A 27,535-nucleotide genomic window follows, 5' to 3' on the forward strand; every position below is an offset into this window, starting at 1 on the left:
CTTTTTTTTTATTAATTACTACACAAAAGCTTTCAAACATAACTTTGTATCCCCTCAAAGGTAAAGATAAGAAATTTGCTGTATCGATTGACGCTACTTGGATTTCCTCATACACGACGGTATCAATTATTATCCATTATTTTCCCCATTTCGTCTTCAATATTTCAGGTCATAATAGAAACATAACAGTGTCGGCATATTTTTGAAGTAGCCATTTCAGCAAAGTTCGGTCAAAATTCTACAGGAAATTATCTTGAGAAGCAGTGTCGACGAACAAAATCCAATTGCCTTTCTGTTCATGATAATTTTTACTTCAATATGATTCGATAAAATGATGACCACATTTTCAACTGCCCTCATAGATCGATAGATAGATAGATAGATCGATAGATAGATCGATCGATAGATCGAGATAGATAGATAGATAGATAGATAGAGAAAGAGATAGATAGATAGATAGATAGAGAGATAGAGAGATAGAGAGATAAAGATAGAGAGAGAGATAGATAGATAGATGGGCAGGTATTAGATGAATTTCCTTGCAGGAAGAGATATGTTTTTCGAGTCAAAATTCGTACACACAGATCAGTGACTTGTTTTTAAAATGCTTCTATTCAATTTGACAGAACCCTTTGGGCGAGCAAAGGGTGTGTGGTTGCGATTCTCGAAAACCATTTTATTTTTCAAAGTCTAAAAAAGTAATTTAAATTTGGCTAAGAGACTACAAAATATTTATCTTAACAGACTACACGTCTTCGACTGTAGGCCCTATTCATTGAAGAGTTTAATAAGTTAATGTTCAGGAAAATTCTGCGCATCGTCTTGTAAGTGTAGATCTGAAGGCCGGTATAAGTTGTATAAAGAAGGTATAAGTTGTATAATGAAGGTATAAGTTGTATAAAGAAGGTACTGTCTTTTAAAAAAATTAATAGTATGGAAACCACAAATCTAGACCAATGTCTCTGATTTAAACCTAATATCGCTCTTCGACACCAATGTTATTATTAGCAGAACAAACTTTACAACAAAGGAAGCAAGCAAAATAAGTCAATCGCAAGAATTATTGCTAAACAACAGACATATATTCTATGCCTATGTTCTTAACGTTAGTGACAGTAACTTATAAATAATAATAATTTTTAAAAATATTTTAATAAATAGCTATAATTTCAAAATCCAAAAAACAGTTTTTCACATCAATGAGCAAAATAAATAAATACAGACAGCCTTAACACTTCCTCTATGTGTTGTAACATTTTCTACCTCACTAAGCTTCATATAACAATGTAACACAATTATTGACACTTATAATTGATAGATGCATAAAAAAAATATGCAAAATTAATAGTCTGACATTCACCAATAGTCTTCGCTGTTTAAAATCATAGGCTACTAAGTATTGCCAAAATGACTTTGTTTTGATTTAACAACATCTTTAAACCGAGACTAAAAAATTGAAGTTGGCATTATCGTAACAATTCACAGCGTTCACATCCATGCAACCCTTGCTGTGTACATTGAACGCCATGCCATTGGGACAACTAGAGTGGTAGGTAACTCCATTATAGCACTCCAGGTATCTGCTGCAACTGGTTGAGTCTGGATATAAACCATTTGGCAGACGATAAGATGCACAAACATTATTGGGATCTGAAAAAAAATTATAGCATATATTAGATAGATAACATTATAAGAAATTATATCACTGAAGAGAAAACAATTTGATATATACTAAAATGAATAAGCCTGGACTAGATTTCAAGTTATGCATTCCAAATAATAGATTCACTCTTTTTACAAAGCTCATACTAGCTCACTATGTCTCACTTTCTATATCTCTGGTACAATTTTTGGTATGGAGCAGATGTGGCTTATAAGTTGAATTAGTCCCCAATGCCCCCTTTTTACTTGGTGTAAAGAATTAGGTGGTCACTTAAAAGTTTGAGACTAACAATAGATAGCTATGAAAGCTTTGCTGGTACAGTGTTTAGTGTATTGGCTTCAGGAGGTTTTAGCCATCAAGTTCAAATTCAAGTCGTAAAACTTTTTAAAAATAATATACATTAAAAAATAGATCACAGTAACGGTCACCCAGATACCCCCTTCTTCCCCCCCCCCCCCCAGGTCTTTTCCCAATTGTCCAGACTAGTGATAGGATCATAGCGTATTCAGAAGGCTAAAAGAATTTAATTGCGCTAAACAAAAAAAAAATGTGCATAATATATTTCAAATTGCACAGATTTTGTATTGTTACTCTAGATCTATTACAGATTTAAGCACATGATTGAACTCAACTAATTGATATAATTACACTTAATATAAGCTTTTTGTTTGTAAAAAAAAAAAAGGTATTTTTATATTTTTCTTGTTATATTATTGCATTAAAGCAGTGTTTCCCAGACTATAGTTTAACAGAACACTTCCAATTTTTGGAGAATTTATCGGAACTTGATTCTGGAATTGTCTATGCTAATTAATAATTATGGAAAGTTTCAACTTGATCCGAGAATGGGTGTGGGAGAAATAGCGTGTACGTGATGGTTGAAAGGTAAAGTATTTAACTTCCAAACCGCGAGGTCTGTGGTTTGAATACCTGTGAACTTTGGAATTTTCAAAGCGCCTCTCGTTACCTAAAATTAGTTGGAAAATGTATAGGCGATTGTTCTTGTACTGACCACATGGCACACTCATCAACCGTAAACTACAGCTAGGGCTAGTGATTTAGGGGCCCGGGGGGGGGGGGGGGGGGTTGACCTCTTTAGAGGCCCCTGCCTTTCGACATTCGACGTCATGACATGAGATAAAGGAGTAATATTTAATGTAACAAAAATTCCGACACTCATTTAAGGGCCAGCTCTAGTGGGGGGCCCTGGGGATTTTCAAATTTGGACCCCTCTGCCCCTACCCTTGCTACGCCACTGCATAGCAAGTCTGAATCGGTATGCTCTACTTTTTTACTTATTGCATTATAAAACATTAATATATTCCAGCGGATATGCTCGAATCTGTTCAGACTTGCCCAAACACGTCTATCGTTACACCAATTAGAATACTATGCATTTGAAAGCGACGTCTGTTTCTGTGCTTATGTAAATGTTTTCTGTGATGGATGTTGTACTGACCAGAACATTGAAGCATTTCTGTTTTGCTGTTACATGAATGAGCTGTGGAGCAGTCTCGCCGTCACCTTTACCTATCCCTTAGTCTGGTGAACCGTTAGGGCACCACACATGATCTGTCGACCGTCTTTCTTCATTCCTCTCTGTCTTTGGCCGTGAATAGAATCTATTTTAATGACAGTCCATTCTTTTACGTTCTCTTCCCATCGCTGTCCGTGTCTGCTTATTTTTCTGTTTCCTGGTAGTGTTCCTTGAAAGAAAGTCTTTGCGAGCCCTGGGGACCTTGTGATATGGCCATAAAGGTTTTCTTTTCTTTTTTTTTTTTTTACTGTGCTTAGCAGGTCATTGTGGGGACCAATTGCCATTGTGATCCTGTTTCGAACCTCATCATTTGTGTTGCCGCCTGTTTCAGGGATATTTCTTTAGCATTTCTATAGCGTCCAAGATTTACAAGCATATACGAATATGGCCATAACCAAAGAGCGCATCAATCTTATTTTAAGGCCGAGATACATAATCTTCTTTATCAAAAGACTGAATGCAACACTAAATTGTGATTTTTTTTTTGTATTTCTGATAATCAATTACTAGACCTAGATCTAAAAAATAAAATTATATGTTACATAGGTTAGGGTTGAAAAAAAAAACAACTTGACTTCTTTGAACTACTTGACAAAACAACGCCTTGATCCAACTTTCTACACAATGTTCACGAGCGATCAGTCGCGGATAAGAATTTATTTCCGGTTTCCAGTCTAGTAGTAGATTCTATATATAAGTCTATATTTTAGACATTAAAAAGTTTTTCAATGCATACACGTAGGCCTATGTCCTAATTCTCTTCTCGTTTTCTTCTATCGTAATAATTTTTATCTGTCTCTGAAACTTACCATAATATACAGATCCTGTTGGTATATAGGGAAACGCAGTCTGCAATGAACCTCCCATTAAATGGCTGCAACTGGCTATAAAGCAAAACAAGAAGAAAATAAAATATCAGCACACGATTGAACTTTGAGATGAATAATGGTACAGTAGTTTTAACACACACTTTGATATTCATTCATGAGTAATAGCTACATGAAGTTATTGTTATGTCTGGTGCACTTAGACTTAGCATGAGAGGACTAGGATTATAGAGATATTTTTTTACGACTCCTTTCTTTCATTAGTTCCGATTTACCAGATCATAATGACCCTGTTAAAATTAAAAGCATAAATAGGTGCTCTAAGTACCTACATTGCGGGGTATGAGAAAGGTAAATTTCATAATTTCTTATGTTATGATGTGAAAAGGGGTGTCAATGCACTAATACAATTTCATGACATTGTGCTTAAAGCTAGATTTGTATGCACATCTAATTTCAACTCCATTTAAAAGGAAGAAAATTTAAAAACGTAATATCAGAAAGATTTTAAGATCTGACTAAATACCGAAACTTACCGGCACTGACAACGTTTCGCTTGCCAATCACAGGTCTGTAATTGTTTACAGGTTTGTAGTCGTTATACGTTTTGCAGTCGACAGCATTAAAAGGCTCAAGACACGTTTTCTTCAATGGGTCGTAAACTAAGCCAATAGGACAAGACATGACGTAGGTGTAGAGAAATACACACTCTATGTACCTGGTGCAATCAAAGGGATTGGCGTGAATTCCGTTTTCCCAATTCTGTTCTCTGCATAGACTCCAATAATCAGTGTAGGCTTGGAAATAAAAGTTTAAAGGTTAACAATGATACGGTGGCATCCATCTGAGATATCTAACTGATATCTGAGAGTATTGAAACGGCGTTTTAACCTAGTGAAATAGCAGTCCGACCTCTTAGTGTAATGACATTTTAACCCGAATTAAAATTGCAGTCTGACCTAGTTTTGAAATGCAGTCTGGCCTAGTCAGGAAAATGCAGTCTGACCTAGTTATGAAATTACTGTTTAACCTAGTTATAAATGGAAATCTTGCCTGTTGTGGAAAAGCAGTCTGAACTAGTTATGAAATTGCAGTCTAATTAACAGTGTCATCTTGTAGTGAATTAACAGTGTCATCTTGTAGTGAATTAACAGTTTCATCTTGTAGTGAATTAACAGTGTCATCTTGTAGTGAATTAACAGTGTCATCTTGTAGTGAATTAACAGTGTCATCTTGTAGTGAATTAACAGTGTCATCTTGTAGTGAATTAACAGTGTCATCTTGTAGTGACTTAGTAGTGAAAAGAGTATGACCTCATACTGAAATTACTGTATGACATCATAGTTAAATCACAGTATGATTTCAGTGAAATGATAGTATGACTTTATTGTGGAATGACAGTATGACCTCAAAGTGAATAGATACAGCTTTCTATGAAAAAAACAACAACTCGTGGTGCGATCACAATCAATCAGTCGTTGAACAGACACACAGAAACACGATTATACCTGCAGGAAATTCAAACACGAAATGAAGTTAACTTTGTCGTTAGCTTTCAATGTCATAATATATGCATTATGTCACAGAATATGTTAATCTGTTTTGTCTCTTTCTCCTCCCCTAAACTGAAACTCAAATGTACAGATTGTTATGGCTTGTGTGTGTGTGTGTGTGTGTGTGTGTGTTTCTATGGTGACAGTGAAAGATGTTAGCGATTGGTTGTGAATTATGCAAGATAGATTGTCAGCGGTCGCAGTTAAGACAGACGACTCCAGAACGCGAGACTGAAAGGTTGTGTTAATGTAGTGAGTTTGATTTTGCTAAAAATTATTATTACTTAATTAAGTCTAATACATTTATTTTATCTCATATCCACTTGATTTTGTCCATATTATAATAGAATATATATTCAGTTTTGTTCACAAAGAAGTTGCTGAAGTTACTTTAAGTTGTCTACCAGCAGTTTGGTGCTACAAGTCAACGACGGTCCACGACACTGATAAAGTTCTGACAGAGCATTGGTGAGTGAGTATGTTGGGTGCTTAAACAATTAGGTGCATTCATTTTTCATTGTTGTAAAAAAAAAATGTCGATGTACAAAAAAAAAATATTGAATAATAAAAATATCAAGAAAAAAAAAGTGTCGATACAAAAATTTTCTAGCATACAATAGAAATGTAGAGATACAAAATAAAAAGAAGATACAAAAAAATTGAAGATACAAAAGAACTGTTAAGATACAAAATAAAGTCAAGATACAAACATATACAAAAAAATGTAAAGATACAAAATAAAGTCAGGATAACAAAAAAAATGAAGATATAAATCAAAAATGTTAATATTGAACTATAACGCATAGAAGTGATGTGCAGTAAAGTATACATTGTATGAATGTACTTACCTACTGTTACTGTATAAGTATTATTACCACTTCCTATCTGTACTTGGTTTTCTAGGATACACAGCATAATAAAAGTAAACCAATAGTATTATCTCTGTCCCAGAGCAGAAAATACAATAGGTAACCCTGCCGGACCAAGTAAAAACAAACAACATTTGGCCACTAGGCCTTCGTCAGCCTAAAAAACAAGCAACATCTGTGTTAATTGTTTGGTCTTTTTTATTCTCAAATACGGTTATTGTGTTGTTTGATTGAATGAGTAATTTCCCTTAGCTAGAGTTTCGAGATTAAATGTGAAGATAAAACTGGTAAAATAAATATAAACAAAACTTTATTTTAAATAACGTTGATATTGAGTGACATTGCACCAACTATTCATGTCATCAATCTGTATTTTAAACGCAAAAGCCCTGATTCCTTCATCAGTAACTCCTACACTTGTGGTGGACGAAAAAAATACCAAAATCTAACCTGTTATTACTTTCCGTGTGTCAAGAACAACTAAGCACGTGTAACGATTAAAACCCCGGGGGTTAAACTTACAAAAAAACAATGCTTTATTTGGGATCTAGAACCATTATTTTTTTAAGCCGGCATATTAAAAAGTGCAAGATTAAATTTCCTTCCATTTGTAAGCACTAGTTAAACTTTTTCGAGCGTAGTTTCTCCTTGGTGCGAAACTTGATTTTATAGGCATGCTATAAAAAAATTTTGTATCTCCTTTATTCAACTCGTACCTTCCTGGAAACTTCATGAAACCTTCTGGGAGGGGTGGGCTCAAAAACCTGAACATGGATCTCGAAAACGACTCTAACAATTTTTCTAGAAATTTGACAGTTGATGTATATCGTTGGTAAAAGAATTACTTGCTCGTTGGCCACCCTTGGAAAAGTCTAGTTTGACCGTTTTCAAAGTATAAAAGAAATTAATTTAAATTTGGCTCGAGAACTAGAAATTATTTCTCTTGATCGGACTATACGTCTTTGGGTATTTCCGCATGTAGGCAGTATTCATTTAAGAGTTTAATAAATAAATGCTCAGAAATAATTAGCGCATCCTTTTTCTAAGTCTAAGGCCTATCATCATAGAATAAAGTCTATAATAATTATAGGGATTGTCTTTGAGTCCGAAGATTAATCAGGAGTGCAGTGACTAAGCAGCCCCAGCAGCCTGTGACCAACATATTTTGCCACATCAATGGCATACATTCGTTTAACCAGGATTTTTTCTCGTGTTAGGGGGTAATAATGATTCTGTTTTTTTTTTTATCATTAGTTTTTTAAGAGCTAAAAAAAAATGCTCTATATCTTTTATAAAGGAGGTATTGTCTTTTGTTTTTAAGTATTTTTTTTATATTTTTCTTATTTTTGTCATATGAAGCCGACATTAACTGGATACGTTTTTTGTGCCAAAAAAATGTACAAAAAGGAAATAAAATGTAGGTGTAACTTTATTATTTTGTGTTTTGAGGGTGGAGGGAATAAAAAGATTATAGAATTCTTGGGTGAGTGAGCATTATGACAAAGGGTAGGAATCCCACCGAAAGGAGCATAGAACTTATGAAAATCTTAACTATTTAATTAAGAAGCCGAAGCGGAGCGAAAAGAAAGGGGGTGGGGGGAGAAAAAAGTGATATCGAATGGACAGGTCAGAACTTTGAGTGTTGGGGGGAAAGGGTGTTTAAAAAAGGGACGTCCAATTAAACGCATCGTATACATGAATATACTGGCCAAAAAATGGTATTGCTAAAATGCGGACAGTTTTATGAAAGTGTAAAAAAAAAAAAAGGGGGGTACGGTCAAAGTATTATGTAAGCATTACGGTTTGCAGAATTTAAAACTAAAAAGGGTCCGGACCAAAAAATATGATTGAGCCTATCAAATATTTAGAAATAAGAACTGAAAAGCAGAAGAATAGTTAGATATTGTAAATAGGACTATTTGTTGGGGCGGAGAGTTGCAGGGGAGAGAAAAAAAAGTGATACTCAAATTAACGGGCCGTACGAAATAAAAGGAACATGACAAATAAACACTATAGTCTGGGAACAAATCAACGGATGTAGCCGGTGGGTAATGCTAGGTCCAAATAGATCTAGACTAACAATAATAAATGTGTGTGATTGGAAACATTATATTAATTGTTTTTGTTTAGCGAGACTTTCATGCTTATAGAATGCTTAGTGAGCTATGACCACTTTTGGGACCAGGTTGGGAGGGGGGAGGAGGATAATCTGAGAGAAAGTTTCAGTGCTGCTTATTCAAAAACTATTTTTTTTAAAGATGCTTTAGTCTGAATTTGAATTTGAGGTCTCGAGCCTCCGTGTGGAAGGCGACTTGTTAGTTATTGAGCTATTCAAGTATTATAAAAATAGAAGTTTTTATAGACTAAAAAAGTCTATAACTTAAATTTTTAGTGAACAACCTAATTCTTTACACAAGTTTTATCTCCTCTTACCTTAGTGCATTTCTATAAAAATATATATTTAATGACGACTAATTGATTTACTAATTAGTTGATTTTCAAAGTGATCGATTTGTTGTCATCGACAATGAAATAAGTGTGCAACTTGATTTGAGAAAAGAAACTGGAAGAACTAACACAGAAAGACGACGCAGTGGGTTAATAGAAACTTTGTAGAAAGTGTTGACTTTTGGATAATATTGACACCTTTTATTAAGTGTCAATGATTTATTTATGTATTTATTTATTTATTTGCGATATTAACAATCTTTTATACTTTGAATTTAAGAAATTGCAATAGTAGGGCTCAAAGATGTTGTGATAGTTTGTTTGTTTCTAATATTTTGTGATTTTGGGCTCCACAATATTTTATAGACGGGATCTAAGATCTTACGATAGTTGGGCTCTAAGATCTTGTGATAGTTGGGCTCTAAGATCTTGGGATAGTTGGGCTCTAAGATCTTACGATAGTTGGGCTCTAGGATCTTGTGATAGTTGGGCTCTAAGAACTTACGATAGTTTGACTCTAAGATCTTACGATAGTTTGGCTCTAAGATCTTGTGTTAGTTGGGCTCTACGATCTTACGATAGTTGGACTCTAAGATCTAGCGAAAGTTGGGCTTTAGGATCTTTTTCTGATAGTCGGGCTCTAATATCTTGTGCTAGTTGGGCTCTAAGATCTTGCGATAGCTGGGCTCTAAGATCTTGCAATAGTTGGGCTCTAAGACTCTAAGATCTTGCGATAGTTGGGCTCAAAGATGTTACAATAGTTGGGCTCTAAGATCTTGCGATAGTTGGGCTCTAAGATCTTTCAATAATTGGGCTCTATGATCTTGCGTTAGTTGGACTCTTGTGATAGTTAGATTTTTTAGATAATTTTACTTACGCTGACATGTTGAGCTAACAATTTCATCGTGGAGTTTATGAATGGCTTCATAACTCTCTACGCAGAACATATCATCACTGGAGCTTGCTAACACTGTCAGTTCATCGATGTCCACAGAATTACCAACTCCAATGGACACGAACCGAATACCTCTCTGTTTCAACTCATCGACTCGCTGTCTAGCTAAACAGAAACAAAAAAGAGCTGCATTCAAAAAGTAGTTCAATTCTTCCAATCCTAAAAATTAATATAGAGTCGTGTAATTTTTTAAGTAGCTTAGATTCTATGTTCACCTGACACTTGTGTTGTATAAAAAACCACGACGATGTGTGACATCTAGATGAATGCAAATTGTTATTAGTTTAATAGAATTTTAATGGTCCATGCTTGCGGAAAATTTGTATGACAAATACTAAAAGCTCAAATATGTATTTGTAGTCAGGCAGCGATAGTATAAGCAAAATAACAAAATAACTATAGTGATAGTGCCATCCTGAATATATTTCTAGAAAAGGGTATTTCCTCTAGCATCATCTTCAATTATAGATTCACATAAAGTATTTAACATGAATCTTGAAAGCATAGACCACAGAATTATATATTATATCTGGAAACCGGAAACAAATTCTTATCCACGATTGATCGATTCACAGACCTATATATATAGATTTTTATGTACGTAACTCTTTTTCAAGCTCTAAAGAAGTCGCCCCAATCAATCTTTTCTGTCTTAGAAAAGTACTGATCTTTAGTGTTCAAAGTTTAGAAATTATGCAAAATCATTTTTCTGATTTTCTTTAGAATGGGATATTAATCACAGAACTAAATATTCACGCAAATATATGAAACAAAGCCATTTCCTGTTAGTTTCCATTAAGATAATGTTTTAATAATTATGAGATGAGCCCCGAGAGTATGGTAATATTTGATGCTCAATTACTAGATCTAGATCTAATAATTACAACTATTCGTTACATAGGTTAGGGTTGAAAAAATACACTTTTATTCTTGCAACTACTTTACAAAACAACGCCTTGTTTCAACTTTTTTAAAAATTTCAAATTTTTTGTAGTTTTAAAGATCTCCATGTCCAGTACAATACATATACGTCAATGCTTGAAACCTATCAAATAAAAGCTCCGATATAATTTTGTCTACCCTTTTTTATAGGTTTTCAAATAGAAATATATCAAACAGGAAAAAATTTTTTTAAATTTCATTTCTAATTAACTCCCTTTCATTATCCAATCTTCTATTTAAAAACTTGAATCTTCGCGAATCCAATGCATGATCAAATGTGTAAGTAAACTTCCTGTTTATCCATCTATTGGGAAGCATGGTTGAGAGGCCAAGTGCGCTTGAACTTGGCTTGGTTTGGCTACCTGGAAGGGGGCTCGAGGTTCGACACTCGACTCGGGCAGAGTTGTGTTTACTGAGCTGCCTGAAGGCAGCACGGAAAACCAAGATACCCCCTCTGTGCTCTCCTATGCATGAAAGTAACGCTATATAAAAGTTATAATAGTAATAACTTGACTCGTACACTCACGAACTCGCTAAGTTAATGAAACTTTTGATTTCCCTTTATTTAAAATTCTTACTCGCTACGGGATCGTCAGACATTCCATCAGTCAAAGTGATAATAATTTTCTTGGACCCGTCACGGCCTCCACGTGCACTACCAAACATCGATAAGTCTGTGATAAGTCTCAGAGCTTCTGCTGTGTTGGTACTGCTGGACAAATAGGTTGCTGAAGTTATAGCCTAGAGTTTTGGAAGAGACAAAGAAACAGAGATGAAAAACTTATTTCTTAAACTTCTACAAAAGTTATTTTTCATGTAATAAGACATGGCAAAGTTATCAATACGTAAAAAAAAATGTTTATTTTCCATTTTATTCCAGAAGTTCAAGCAAAATGGAAAAGTTCATGCTCAAACGGCATTGGAGAAAATGGGGCACTTGTATGGATTTTATTTACCAATATATTAAAGTAAAAAATAAACATTATTCTTTGAGTCCTTCTGAATATATTATTAGGTAATGTTTTTGTATTTGTAAGTTATGGTTTACTGTTGTATGTATTTAATCTTTTCTCTTGAAGACACTCAAATTTAAGTGATTTTACTAATGTTGCTACTCTTAGTCAAGTGCAAGCATTTATTTGTTAAAAATCTCACGTTTGGTTCCAATTTGTTTTATTAATATCCTTTAGGGGTGTTTTGTTGGTTCATCCCTGATTCGGATAGTCCAATCAACGATTGTTAATTGGGAAACAACAAGTTTGGCATAGAGGTAATCGTGCTACCCTCACAATTCAGCGTTAGATTATGTTTAACTTATAATTGAATTGTATGACAGAGACATACAGACTGTGCAATATGTTTACTACACTCAGTTAATCTTTTTAACTCAATGAGTGCGGAGCGTCTATCCCATAGACGGTCTGTCTGCCCTAAACGCACGGAACGTCTATCCCATAGACGTTCTTACCCTACCTTTGTTTCGTTGCATTTTTAAATTAAAAATTTTAACTAACAACAGTGGAACTATTTTTAATTTATAAAAGAGTTCTTCATCCTTTGTTTACATAGAAATTAGAAGCTTTTGGCTTTATTTAGACATTTATTTATTACTTTTTTTACAATGTAAAAAAACGTCGCCATGACTACGCTAGTCCAAGACACACCCACAATGTTGACTACTGAAGAAACTTTATAATTATTCTAAAAATTATCACAAATAAATAGTAATAATGAAGAATTTGATCTAGATTAGATTCAGGTAGGTCTAAATTTAGCGTATTTATATGATTATATCTATATTATTAGTATTTAGATCTAAATCTATTATTGTCAGTAGGCTAGGTGTAGTCTGTAGATCGAGATTGACTAGATCTAAGCTTTTATCTCTAGACTTGGACTCTAGATCTAGATATATCTTTAGATCTAAGCTTCTGGTAAATAAAAAGAAAGGAAATGGTAGATCTACATCAAATAATCATCCACTGTACTGTGGGCATTTTTTCCCCATTTTCTTTTTTTTTTTAGTATTGTTTATCTGTAAAAATCTACAACATCATGGCTATGCTTGTCCAAGACACACCCACAATGTTTACTACTGAAGAAGCTTTATTATTGTTTTATTTATACTTCTATGAATTGTAATAATGAAGATCTTGATCAAGATTTAGCATAGGATGAAGCAGACTTGGACATTATTAGCATTTAGATTTAGATCTAGATCTAGTATTGCCTTATATGCTTATAGGCTTAGGCCTTAGCCTTAGACTAGGGCTAGGTCTTGAATGTAGATCAAGGTTGACTAGATCTATGCTTTTATCTTTACACCTTTGTAGATTCCTATAGATCTAACCCTTAGATAAATGAAAACAACAGAAATGGCAGATCTAAATCCAATATTCATCCACCATGCTGGGCCTTTTCTTGGTATATTTTCTAGCAATTTTTTTTAGTATTGTTTTTTGGTAAAAATCATCACCATCACTATACTGGTTCAAGTTGCACTCCAAAAGGTTTACTACTAAATAAAAGTAAAATATAAAACTATTCTAAATCCATAATTTATCACAAAGGAACAGTAATAATGATCTATTCGATGTCTAAATCTTAGGTAAAATGAATTAGGATTTTTATTGTCCTTCATCTAGTTAGAGATTTAGGCTTTGATCTCTCGCTAGCCTATGTCTTGCACTGGTCTAGTATTAGAATGAAAGATGTTCTATGCAAATAAAAAGAAGACAAATCTAGATCTATATCCCATTGATTCAAATGTACATAATATTTGAGTGCATTTGGTTGATAGAGTTAGTGCTGGTATCTATTGTTATTGGTAGTAATGAAAAGCGCAATAATTTTCACTTTTTTTTCTGACTAAAAAACCAGGTAAAAATAATAATATAATCAATGATTCATCATCTTTTATTGACTATTTTATCACATTTCTTTTTGAAAATATCACAAAGGAACAGTAATAATGATCTATTTGATGTCTAAATCTTAGGTAAAATGAATTAGGATTTTTATTGTCCTTCATCTAGTTAGAGATTTAGGCTTTGATCTCTCGCTAGCCTATGTCTTGCACTGGTCTAGTATTAGAATGAAAGATGTTCTATGCAAATAAAAAGAAGACAAATCTAGATCTATATCCCATCGATTCAAATGTACATAATATTTGAGTGCATTTGGTTGATAGATTTAGTACTGGTATCTATTGTTATTGGTAGAAATGAAAAGCGCAATAATTTTCACTTTTTTTCTGACTAAAAAACAAGGTAAAAATAATAATATAATCAATGATTCATCATCTTTTATTGACTGTTTTATCACATTTCTTTTTGAAAATGCTGTAAATAGTCTAAATATGTTGTTTCAACAGTAATACAAAGAACAAAATCTAAATTTAGGTCTCAAAAGTTCTAAAGTTGGCATCCATTTTTTTTTTCTGAGTGTCATATTATTTAGATTATAATTTGTATCTTATATTTAAATAGAAAGATGTTTACATTTTCACATTCTCCATTCATTTACCTTTACTTTGATACCAAATTTGTTACTATAGCATCATTGGTACTTAAACAATAAATTTTTGTTTTAGCCATGTTTGGAACATTTTCTTATTTTTTAAAAAAAAGTAGCATTTTTTTGAAAACAAAACACAGCAGTCAAAGAGTTAATATCGTTTTAAAATTGTCCTCTGAGTATTAAAAACAATTAGCATGCATCATTTTTAAAATTATCGTTTGCTTTCAAAAAACCAAAAGTTGTATTTATTGGAGGGAAACATGCGATGCTGAGCGATGATCTCCAAGCAAGACTAGCATGGCGGATCAGCGTAAAACCCAGATGTTGTTGTTGTTTTCCCACATCATCCGCTAATTGTATTTTTAAATAGACGTATATTTTTCGGGAATGATTTGTAGTTTATTTACAAATTTTCTCCATTGAGTCTGTTTTACCAGTTATATAAGGAGGATAACTCAGGTATTAAAAATTATAATTATAATTTTTGAGTTAACGGACGTGAAAAGTATCAGAGTATTATCTTGACTTATTGGTGTCTGTCGTAAGTTCAGGATGGAAGATTATTACGTCCTAGCCAAAACCTCGGCATGGCGGATGGGAATGACAGCTGGAAGGGTTTGAACCCGGGACCATCGAGACGACCAGGCAGACCGATAAGATATAGTCTGGTTGTACGGCACAAAGACTAGAGACCGAATTTAGCAAGTTGAACAAAACATTATTGCTTATAGCACAAGTTATTCGTGACTATAAGGTTTGTTTCAGCCGCTCCCGCTGTTAATTTTGTGGGCTTTTTCTGTCTGTCACATTTAGATTGCGAGAACTAAGCAATACAACGACTCATTCATATTCATCAAATTACTTAAACTATTATTTTTTTATTCATTTCACAAACTGCATTCATAACTAATCCTAACCATCTTTTTTTGTTTTTTATTCTAGTGTACATTTCCCATGCTATAGCATACTCATTACGCTTTTGTCCAATCTTTTTTTTTGAGGAATTTGGAATCTGGAACAAGATATTCGTGCTGCTTTTAGGCCCTTATCAAAAAACAACTCAGATTCAGGATTCAAACTCAAGCCCTCTTGAAAGATAGCCAAACGGTTTATAGCTGCTTCTCAAAAACATACCATGCTCTCTATTACAAATCATTTATTCTCCATAACATATCATTGCATCCATCCGTAAGAGTCTGTTTTTTACTAACTTTCGGGCTGTCTTTTATAAGTTAATTTTTCTATTTGTGCAATTTTACTTTATTCATGCTTTAAAAGCTTAAAGAAAAGAAAATTAAAACCTGATAAACTGAATTGTGGTCAAAGTAAGAACTCAGGTCAAAAAGTCGATGAGCGTCTGATCCATAGATCACAGCTGCAAACCTGACATCGTCTGGTCCAATTCTGAAATTCTGTGTAATGTCGGCTGCAAACCGAAGCTGCTCCACGTAGTTGGCATGCCCTATACTGCTAGAAGAATCCAGAAGAAATATCACGTCTGCCTTGTCACAAAAATTGGGCTGAGCTGAGTTGAATACGAAACAAAAAAATTAATTTTGAAATGAACAAATTTTATCTTAACAGATATTCTATCTAAATTTACGAAGATATTTTTTTCTTTTTTTTTTTTCAACTGGCTAATTATGGTATTTTTACAAAGCTTATGTAAACTCACTTTGTCTGTCTGTCTGGAAAGTGAGTACACGTTATTTCTCCCACACTCATTATCGTATCAAGTTGAAACTTTGCACAATTATTCATTGGCATAGACAAGACATGAATAAAACAAAAACTAAACTATTGGTCAAAGGAATACCAATATATAGGTTTCATGACCAATAATTTAGTGTGCAACGTAACCTAATAAGTAACAATAAAAATTTAGAAACTAAAAGTGTAGGCAACATAAGTTCCTGCAAGCTATAAACGCAGAGGCGAATTAGCTATATGGGCATTCGGGCAAATGCCCGGCGGGCCGGTATTCAAATGGACCGATAAGAGCCACCAAAAGGACAGCATGTATGCCACTATGACATACTAAATTGTTAAAGATTTTATAAAAATTACCATTTGAACGTCGTGTTTCAAGAAATCCTTTACAGACTCTACAATGCAATGTTAATTTGATTGACACATTTTCCGAAATAATGTAATAGCCAACATCCGTAGACAGTGATACTTGTAGGTTTCATCGTCTTAGGGCCTAAACACTTAGCGATTAAAAAGCAACACGAGGCCTATATTTCTTATGAACTTATAGAGCATTTGTACAGTTATCGACACATTATCAAACTTAACGTATGATTTTAAGGACCTAGAATTGGATGCCCATCAAATGTGTCGGCCGAATGGTATAGAAAGGCCCGGGCCAATTTTGACATTCAGTCTGCCCCTGTATATCAGTCTCCCAAAATTTATTTCAAAAGTATTAAATTTTCTATCGTGAATAGATTGTGTGCAATTTCTTCTTTTATATTACATCGAAATTGGGTATGTGTATTTACCGAAATTGCACATTAGAATGTACACTTCCTCTGCTAACAATGGCAACGAGGTGTGTCTATCTACTTGTTTTACAAACTGTGGTCCACTGGCAATGGCGTTCAGCTCAGTTTGGCTGAAGTTGCCAACTCCTATGGCTAAAACTCCAACGTTATTCGCCTTTAAGCGCTCGGCTGCTATTTTGGTAAGATCTTGATCATTTGACAGCCCGTCAGTCAGAACCACTGCCATCTGAGGGACTCCTGAACGGGCACCATTAGCCGAGGTGAACGAAGTGGTCCTTGCAAAGTCTAGTGCTTGTGCCGTGTTAGTGGTTGATCCAACATACGTCGTGTTCATAATAGCCTGAGGAAATAACCCAACATTATGTATTCTACTCTGAAACAATAGGTACAGCGTATTCATTACTACAAGAATACTAAAATACAGCATAAATTATAAAACCTGTCGTATTTAGGCCCATTTGAATACTAAAATACAGCATAAATTATAAAACATGTCTTATTTACCCAATTTGAATACTAAAATACAGCATAAATTATAAAACCTGTCGTATTTACGACAATCTGAATATTAAATACAGCATAAATTATTAAACCCGTCGTATTTATGACAATCTCAATACTAAAATACAGCCTAGAATAATAAAACGTATTTGGCTCCATTAGTGTAGAACGATATTATATGGATCATCACATATCAATGAAATGAAAGCCTGGTCATAAGCTAATACCGGAATAATGCCGCCCACATAGCAGACCCTCCCCCCTTTTATCCATGCATTTCATGTGCAGCAGGAACACGATAGAGTTTGGTTGGGATTAGTGGCGCCGCAGGTTTTGCCATGGTGCAACACTGTGTGCTTGGAACTGCTTAATGTGCCACCGGCTTCTGATTTTTCTAAGGGTTGACTCACAAAGCATTTCTCGTATTTAGCCACAAGGCAGAAGAGGTTTGGATTCAGAGTTTTCCATCTCCCAGTTGGGTATTCAGCTAATACCCTCCTTTTGATCATGCCCGAAGCTTACCGGTTTAGACGCCAGTAAGCGGCCAATTGCTCACCTTTGTTCCTTCTCCTGTCAGTGATAACAGTTCTACCGGACTCAATTTTCGAGCCACCCGTGAAGGCCAGGTGTTGGACTGATTGTCAGAGGATATTTTAGATGCATGCCATTTGAACCATTTTATAGCTAATGGTGCACTTGTACCTATTATCCCTTAACAACCATACAGAACCAGTTTGAAGTATGAAATATATCATATAGAAGAAAACAAGGGCTATGGAGTAGATGCTGTTTGTAAATGTCAATACTTTTGTTTGGGCTTGAAAGATTTGATTCTTTTACGAATTTTTGTCACATCCTTTAACTGTTTATTTTTAATCAAAGTTTCACTTACTTTTTCTAAATCATGGTGGTCATAGTAACGGTTAAATGGGAACATGCTTTGTGCGACTATAGAAAAGACAATGACACTAAACTGTGCCAATGAGGCGCCCAAGGTGAATTTCGTGGTCAAATTTGAAGCAAAGTTCAGCTGTATCTCGTAGTCCGGATAGGCGATGCTAGATGAAGAGTCGAAAAGGAAAAGCACATCATCCTTGGTTTGGTTAGCACAGTGTGGCACTGTTAGAATTCAGAAAACAGAACATGATATATTACTTAAGTGGCACATCTTGAGAAAAAGAGAGAATTGTCTAGAAGGAGTCAAGAAAGAGAAGAGTTGAGAGAGTATTTGCTTTGATTTTGTTTATTATAGGTGAGATTTTAATATTAAACCATCACATGCCCCAGCGCATCCAAGAGAGGTTTTGAGTTCCCTTCCAGGAGGTTTTGCGGTTAACCCCCCCCCCCCCTTCTGTAAAACAAACAAAAAATAATGCTAACAACAATCTCCAAATTCCAAGAGCATAGGCAAAGGGGATTTTGATTTTGAAATCCCCTCTATTTTCAATATAAGACTAAAGCATACATCAGTTACCACATTCTATGAGTGTAGCCAAGATGGGTTTTGTGTTTACCCACTCCTCCAAAGGGCTTTAAGTTTAAAGCCCCTTCAGATGGTTTTAAGTTTAAAATCCCCCTACAGATAGTTTTGAGGTTGAAAACCCCTTCATCAATATTATTATAAAGCAAACTATAGTCACCAAATTCTATGAGCGTTGCTAAAGGAGTTTAAAGGGTTTTGAGTTTATTTATTTTTTTAAATCCAGAGATTTTTTAGTTTAAAACTCCCCAACAGATGGTTTTGACGAAAAAACTTCAATTTTCGATATAAAACCTAAAGCAAACTACAATCACCTAATTCGAAGAGCGTAGCCATGAGAGGTTACAAATTTTTACCAGTCGCTTGACCCATTACTAAAGTGCAGTGAATAGCATGGAAGTCATCCGCCGAAATTGAAAAAAGACTAAAAGTAGCTCAACAAAGATGGATGACGGATTTTAGGAATCAGTTATAGAGATCGTGTCTCAATCAAGGAAATCCTATGCCGAACTGAGAGTCAACCACTTAGTAGGGTTGTGACAGAGTGTCGCATGAGATTTGCGGGACATGTTCTAAGACAAAATGAATTACTCATTTCAAGAGTTGCGATGACATGGATGACATTACGAGGAAAGCCCAAACAGGGATGTCCTCGTATAACTTAGCGTCACACTTTAATGGAGGACCTCAGACCTCAGAGCAATGGACACCAGGTTAGAAGAGGCTTCAAACATTGCCAGTGACAGATTTTTGTGAAGACAGCTTTACGCCCAATGCGCCGAACGGCGCGGGAAGATCTAAGTCCTAAGTAAATGAGAAAAGCAATTAGGTTTTTGAACTAAAATTGTTTAATAGCAGTATAATGTAAGGTATATATGCAAATCGTGCCTGGCGGCGTTATTATATTCAATGGATGAATCTTGACTAGTATCATTCTACATTGTATGATAACACACTTATTGTGGTCAACTCCCTTGTATTCTTGTATTTTGTTCATCATTAGGTGTGCACTTTAATTGTTTTAAATGACTTTTTGAGATTAATACCAATGCCTGCATATTATTAATTGCCAGGCTTATGAGAACCCCTACTCAATGCTTTTAGGAGGCTCCTAATCGTCTATCATATCCCGAGCCTGGTAGCTGTAACTATTTGTGATAACTACACAAACTTAGACTGCAGCACCAACCCTCTCTACTGCTAAACTGGCAGCGGCCTGACCCTAGAGCCATATTGCCTGGCCTACAGCATAGAGGACATCCCGAGCCGACGTCCTAAGACAGAGCCGGATGACTCATCCTTCTGAGTGTCAGTCCTACGTCTACTGTAAGGAGACCCAACGTGTTAGCAGCTTAGAAAGTAAGTAGACAAGACAATAGTAACACTCATCCAGTCTCAACGCAATCTATGATGAAAGTTTGCTTTATCCATTAACACCTTAATTCAGATAATTTTTTTTATTAGTTATCTTTAGTAAACTTATGTTATTAATTAATGTAAATTTATAAATTTAATCTACTAGTCTGTTCTAACTGTAAGTCGTGGTGAGCCTGTTATATATGTTGTATATGTGAGCGGGATAAGTAAATTATATTTCCCTTAGACTTTAATAAACGAGCCCAAAAATAATTATTTTAACATCTCGTCACACATGCAAGAGTGAATGAAGCAAACAACTTAGGAACCGACACTGGTAGCACTGTACAAACATAGCCATTCAGAGAAAGAAAGACAGAAAGAGAGTGTGTGTGTGTGTGTGAGAAAGAGAGAGAGAGAGAGATTAGTAAAATCAGAATAGAAACTATAGTACATACCTACTGAGATATTCACAATAGGCTTGTTGTCATTACACGGACGTGCCAGGGTCCTGTCGACACATTGTTGTTTTGAAGGGTCATAGCTGTCTGATGAATTACACACCCTAATGAATGTAATGTGGTTGAAACATTCCACATACTTGTCACAAGTGTTAGGGTGTGGATGTTTGCCTGTAGCCCAGTCATTGATTCTGCACCATTCTTCACCTAAACGTACAAAGACAATATATACATAATATTTATAATATATATATATTATACGAGTGTGTGTGTGTTCATTTTTTTCTAGCATTATCAATGTAACATCTAATACATATATCATAAATATTCAGTGAAGGGTGCATGTAAGTGATAGATCTGGAACAATTTATTATCGATAATGAGATTTTTGCGACTGATTTTAGCAAGAAAATTAAATGTAATGTTGGCAGTCATGTCAGTTCACTCACCTGGTTTCATTGTGGTATTAGATTCTATGTCATGTCAATTCACTCACCTGGTGCTACGGTGGGAATGGATACTGCGTCGTTACATTTTTCGGTAGTTGTGTAGCTGCAGCTGTTTAGTCTTGCGTCATAGGATGATCCAGGTGGACAGGTCGCAATGGCAATCAGTCCGTTAGTACAGGTTACGTACCTGTCACAGGAAGTGGGGTGAGGGTGATGTCCGTCTGGCCAGTGGTTAATCTGGCAATAATTCTGGCTCGCTGTAATGTATGCAGCAAATTTTAGAATTTGAACAAGCATAAAATCGCGACTTGATATTTTGACAATAGTAAGCAAATATATTTCAATTAGGTTTAAATTTTATTTTCTTTGATCTGTATAGTATATAATGCTGTATTCTTTTCATTCGGGAGCTCTTATTTCCTCAATTATTTTTACTTATAATGAGATTGTGCCCAGGTCTAAGAGGCGTCTGTAAGTAAACTAAAAATGTTTCACGAAAAAAAACACACAAAAACAGGCAAAATATAAAAATCCCTTTTAAAAATAAATTTATCTAAAGGAAATAGCTCCGCACTTACAAATATATACCTCAATAATGTAGAAGTTATTTCCCTTATTTGACATCAAACACAAATACCAATTATCAATAATTATGTGACTAATTGGATTCATGTTTTGTTAAGTACAGTATATAATTCTTTAAAGTTTCAACTTGATCCGAGAATTGGTGTGGGAGAAATAAAGTGTTCGATTACCTCATGGGACGAGACTCTACATATTTAGCCGTATTTGTGAATACTGAAGGATTAATTTCTCTTTTTGATATCAAACAAAATAATTAATTATTAGTAATTTATTGACCAGAGGTTTATTTTTTTTATTGATTCATGTCTTGTCTATGCCAATGAATAATTGTGCAAAGTTTCAACTTGATCGAGAATTAGTGTGGGAGAAGTAACGTGTACAAACTTCTTACCAGACAAATAAAGTGAGCTGATATAAGCTTTGTAAAAATTAATAAGGTTTATTCCTTGAGTCTCCAAGGGAAGTACACACAAATTGCATCATATAATGTCTTTAAGAGGTAAACATCGTCTAACGAGTAAACTGGCCAGAATAAAAGTCATTTTATATACCACCAGATAAAACAAGTAACCGTGGGACACAGAAACAGAAAGGGTTACTTTATTTTTTTTACAACCAGAAACATAAAGTGGCAACTAATTCATTTATTTATTTTTTTTGCAAAGGATTTTTTTTTCTAAAAAATAATACAATAAATTTTATTCTCAGGGTATCTAAGTATTTCAATTCAAACTTTTATTAGTGACTTTAAATTCAAACAAATAATATAAAAAATAATAATAATATGTATTTCTCTGATGCTAATTTACCAGGGTTGAGCATAATAAAACTTATAACAAAATATCAAATTTTAAAAAATAACAAGAAAAACACAAAAAGATCCTTTTTAAAAAAAACAACTTGTAATAAATGTAATTGTATCAATGGTCGATATTGCTAGACGCGTTTTGTTTCTTTGATCAAAACTATACACTAACCTCTGCGCCAGCGAAGAGCTTATGAAAAATACAATGTTTCATATCTATCTATTTTTAGTTTCAAACTTTTAAGCGACAACCTAATTCTCAACACAAATTATAAAGGGTACTAATTCAACTTATACCGCCACATCTGTCAAATATAAGTTCTTCCCTTTGTTCGATACCAAAAATTTTAATTACAATAGCTTGTTAAATAATTGATTTTTTTTTATTAGTTCCTGTTTTTTTTTTTCAGGTACAAGAGAAAATGTACACAATTTCAACTTGATCCGTTATTGGGTGTGAGAGGAAGAACGTGTACAAACTTTTTTTCTACTAGTACTGTTAACTGAGCGGTTCACTTCAAGTTCATATTACCCAGCGATGAATAAGATCCTTCACACCTTTGATTTCAACACATGAACATATTTCTAAATAGCGAGAAAATGACTAAGTTTATGACCATGGGCGTAGCCAGGGGGGGGGGGTTGGGGGTTCAAGTTTAAACCCCTCTTGTACAGATGGCGTTTTTTAAAAGTTTAAAACCCCTCCAGATGGTTTTGAGTTTAAGATCCCCCTTACAGAGCATTTTGAGATGGAAAACCCCCAATAGATGATTTTGACTATAAAACTTCTCTTTTCGATATAAAATCAAAAGCAAACTACAAGAGCGTATTCAAGAAAGGTTACACATTTTTACCAGTGGCAGGGATCCCTTAATAAAATGTAGTGAATAGTCATCTGCCGAAATTGAAAAACATTAAATGTGGCTCAACAAAGATGGCTAAGACAGATTTTAGGAGTCAGTTATAGAGATCGGGTTTAAATCAAGGAAATCCTATGCCGAACTGGGAGTCGACCCTTTAGTAAGATTGTGAGAGAGCGACGCATGAGGTTTGCGGGACATGTTCTCCGACAAAATGAATTACGCATAAGAAGAGTTGCAATGATATCCTAGTACAACTTGACGCCACTCATTCATGGAGGTCCTCATGGCAGGTGGGAAGAGGCTTCAGACATTACCAGTGACAGATTTTTATGGAAACAGCTTGACGTCAAATGCTCCGAACGGCGCGGGAGGGTCTAAGTCAGTAAGAATAGCACATCAGGTTTTTAAAATAAAACTTTTTAATAGCAGGAAAATGCACTGTAGATACCCAGAATATGCATTTTGTTGGCTTTCAATACCAGAAATAGTGCTTGGCGGCGGGGCTTCGCCCCGCGCTGGAGGAGCTCCTAGCGCTTCCCCAGACCCCATTGCTAGTATAGCCAGGTAATCTACAATTTTATGGAAACAGCTTGACAGCAAATGCGCCTAACGGCGCGGGAGGGTCTAAGTCAGTAAGAATAGCACATTAGGCTTTTGAAATAAAACTTTTTAATAGCAGGAAAATGCACTGTAGAAACCTCAGAATATGCATTTTGTTGGCTTTCAATATCAGAAATAGTGCTTGGCGGCGGGGCTTCGCCCCGCGCTGGGGGAGCTCCTAGCGCTCCCCCAAACCCCTTGCTAGTAATGGCGGGGAATCTACAATTTTCTAACTAACTCATGGAAGAACCTTCGAAAGAATGAAGGGTCAGAATGCCATGAAGATTATGTACACACACACACACACATAAATACATATTGTTACGAATCTCACTATCCAGGCTCTCTGCAAACTGCACCATACACCACCAACTTAAAGAACTTGACAACTCAGGGCTCCAAAGTAACGTAACACTTTAATAGTTGAATAAATAACAGCCAATACTGTACTATTGGCAACACGTACACTTTACAAATATCTCTCCGATAACACCGTTCCGCCGTATCAATTCTTGCACTGGCCTCTCCGTCTCGTTCCGGGCTTGCACTGGGTTCAACAGTTCAGGACTGACTTCACACACTAGGCTCGTTGTGTCGGACTCGATCGCAGACCAAGATCAAGACGCCGGTCGTCTCAACTGTACTTGACAGTACTCCGCACTGAACTGTCGTAATGCTCCGTACAGAACCACACCGCTGAACTGTGCTGTAGTCGACCGGACTGTAGTGAACCGGGCTCTGAGCCCCTGCCGTGAACCGCCTTGATTGCGACACCTCCGCTCTTATATAGGGTCCCAACTGGCCTTCTCGAACCGGACAGAACGCCGCTCCACGTTTCTAGGTGGTCAGATGACTACAACTCTCGTGACGCTCCTGAGCTCTGTTCACGACGTCGATCCTTCCCGGACCGCCGTCGATCCTTCCCGAACCGCCGTGTTGACATTCGTCTCGGCTGACCGTCGTAGCTCGTCACGGTTGACCGCTCGTCTAGCGCTGGCCTGGGGCGATTTGCGTCGGCTGACTACACACACACACCATTACCCCCATCTGTGCCACCACCAGGTTTATAACAATATAAAAAAAAAATTCGCCTGTGGGGGGGGGGGGGGGGTCGGGGGGGGGGGAGAGAAAAAATCCCCCCCCCCCGAAAAAAAAATCCTGGCTACGCCCATATGACCACCCCTTCACGATCAAGTGTGCTATTTTTCAAGCTGTTCAAAAAAAAAAAACCAAGCTCTGTGATTATTTGTTTTGCACTCCAGAGAAAAATGAAATCGTTCCAACTTTTGTTGATCAGCTCACTTACTTAGACTTACTTAGACTTAGGTACTCCCGTGCCGTTCGGCGCATTGGGCAGCAAGCTGTCTCCATAAAAATCTGTCGTTTGCAATGTCTGAAGCCTCCTCCCATCTTGTTTCCACTGTTCTGTGGTCCTCCATGAAGGTGTGGCGCCAAGTAATACGAGGACGTCCCTGTTTGCACTTTCCTCGTATTGGCCTCCATGTCATCGCAACTCTTGGTATACGTAGTTCATTCTATCGGAGAACATGTCCCGCAAACCTCATGCGACGTTCTGTCACAACCTCTCTAAGTGTTTGACTCCCAGTTCGGCAAAGGATTTCCTTGTTTGAGACCCGATCTATGTAACTGACTCCCTGTTATCAGCTCACATTGAACAAAAAAAAACAAAAAAAAAACAAAAAAAAATAGACTGTCTAGAAGTGATACAATCTGAATGGACGGAGTTGCACACGTAGATTTACTTGATGGATAAACTCCTACCAAAAGTCGCTTTGTCTGATAAGAAACAATGTCCAGTAGATTTACAGCCTTTAATTTACCGCAACGTTTCATCCAATAAATTTCAAGCCCAAAGTGGAGTTTAAGTCTTTAGTGTAGTAACAAAGGAGGAATAGGCGTAGCACGTAAGACATAGACTGGCAACAGTTGATGAGCGAAGAAGGTGGAACAAAATATTCCATAGGCTCCGACAAGGACATGAACCATGGACTCTCGACTGTCCTGGTGAGGCCTACCTATGTTTTGTTTCCCTTTCTTCTGTAACTAATAAACGGAGCCTGGTGCTTCTGTTTTATATGTCATGCTCAACCATCACATATTTTTTTAAGTTTATTTTTTTCTTTTGTCCTCCTTTCTTAAACTTTGTCCTCCTTTCTTAAACTTAGTCCTCCTACTTTTTTTTGTCCTCTTATGTTAAGCTTCGCCCTCCTTTTTGCTTTACTTTGTCAAACTTTTTCCTAATATTCGTTCCCCTTTGAAGGTACAGGTTTCTGGTAAACCTGGCTCTAATGACCTTTTCGAGATCTTCCTATAAATTTGACTTTTGTGATGAAAAGAGTTTTTGACATTTTTAGAGGAATCATTCTAATATATAGTTACAATTGTGTAATAATATAGAGAATTAATCTAAGAAAGCCTATTGGGAGACATTATACAAAAATATGTGACGATATACATCGATGCCTCTATATTTGTATTTGATGAAAACAAAATCTACAAACTTACCAATGAATATGATATAAAGATAGACAGGGGCCGGTCATACAGATAGCGGGGCCCTATGCGAAACGGATTGAGCGGGGCCTAGTCTGGGTAGGGATAAGTATAATAAGTGAACAAAATTAAGATTTTTTGTTAGAAAATAAATTCATCATTGCATTTTATTCATACTTTACTAAATTCAAAATCATGATCAAAACAGCTTTACGAGCCATCTACAATAGAAGGTAGATTTCCAACATAAAGCCGATAAACATTCAGATCTGCCTTTTAGATTTACTATCGACGAGCAAAATATCGCTTTTGATTTTTTTTTAAGATATCCATGCTATTAGAGCATGGAATGGGTTGCCTGAGCTAGCCAGGAAAACCAGTGACTTGGCAGAATTTAAGTCATTGGTTAATATGCATGACTAAATGCATGACGCGTAGGACGTAATCATCTTCTTTTTTGAAGTAACGTCTGTATTATATAAGATAAGAAGATAAGATAAGATTTAGATCTATATCTAAATGCCATTTACTATCACAGTAAATTAAATATTGGAATTTACTGTTTTGGTTAAAATTCGCCTTATTATTTTTATTAAATGAAAGCTGACAATGCCTTTTTTTTTATCGCGAGTAGGTTTGGCGTTTTGCATATTGAATGACACACCAAAATTACAATTTTGTCTATTTTTCAGAACATGTTTTGAGTTTTCAGGATATTTTAATAAAATCAGGAGATTTTCATGACTTTTTTCGTATACTTTGTAATTTCAGGAGATTTCCAGGAGCTCTTGGAAAATCAGGAGACCGCGGAAACTCTGTTATAAGTTAAAATGGTTTAATTTAATAATTTACAACTTGAGTTAGCGCGGGGCCTATGAAAGTGCGGGGCCCACTGCGGCCGCATAGGTTGTAGTGCCCTAAGACCGGTCCTGATTAGACTACCATATGTTTTACCTGAGAAGCGAAATAGGCTGAAAAATATAACAGCCAATATTTGAATCCCTCTTATCATTCTGACTTGTTCTGGTGTGACCCTGATAATGCCAGATAGGATCGAATGTCTAATCATTTTATAATTCATTAATACTTCATATGGCGAAA

At 35.6% G+C, this 27,535-nt stretch overlaps 1 protein-coding gene and 1 long non-coding RNA gene across 2 annotated transcripts; one reads left to right on the forward strand and one right to left on the reverse strand.

The window, feature by feature from the left end:
• Positions 1-1,133: 1,133 nt before the first annotated feature.
• LOC106062000 (collagen alpha-1(XII) chain-like) lies at positions 1,134-27,535 on the reverse strand. The gene is made up of 12 exons (XM_056023679.1): positions 27,389-27,535; positions 21,115-21,324; positions 20,616-20,825; positions 18,214-18,440; positions 16,818-17,160; positions 15,615-15,838; positions 11,373-11,535; positions 9,775-9,957; positions 6,429-6,479; positions 4,564-4,824; positions 4,010-4,084; positions 1,134-1,650 (listed from the first exon to the last, which is right to left on the reverse strand). Exons 1-12 carry the CDS (start codon positions 27,513-27,515, stop codon positions 1,436-1,438), a joined length of 2,289 nt encoding a protein of 762 aa, XP_055879654.1. The 5' UTR covers positions 27,516-27,535; the 3' UTR covers positions 1,134-1,435.
• LOC106062001 (uncharacterized) lies at positions 5,347-11,776 on the forward strand. The gene is made up of 2 exons (XR_001216731.2): positions 5,347-6,048; positions 11,675-11,776. It is a non-coding gene; the product is annotated as an uncharacterized LOC106062001 (long non-coding RNA).

This window comes from Biomphalaria glabrata, chromosome 3 (genome assembly GCF_947242115.1).
Source record: "Biomphalaria glabrata chromosome 3, xgBioGlab47.1, whole genome shotgun sequence".
Classification (NCBI taxonomy): domain Eukaryota; kingdom Metazoa; phylum Mollusca; class Gastropoda; family Planorbidae; genus Biomphalaria; species Biomphalaria glabrata.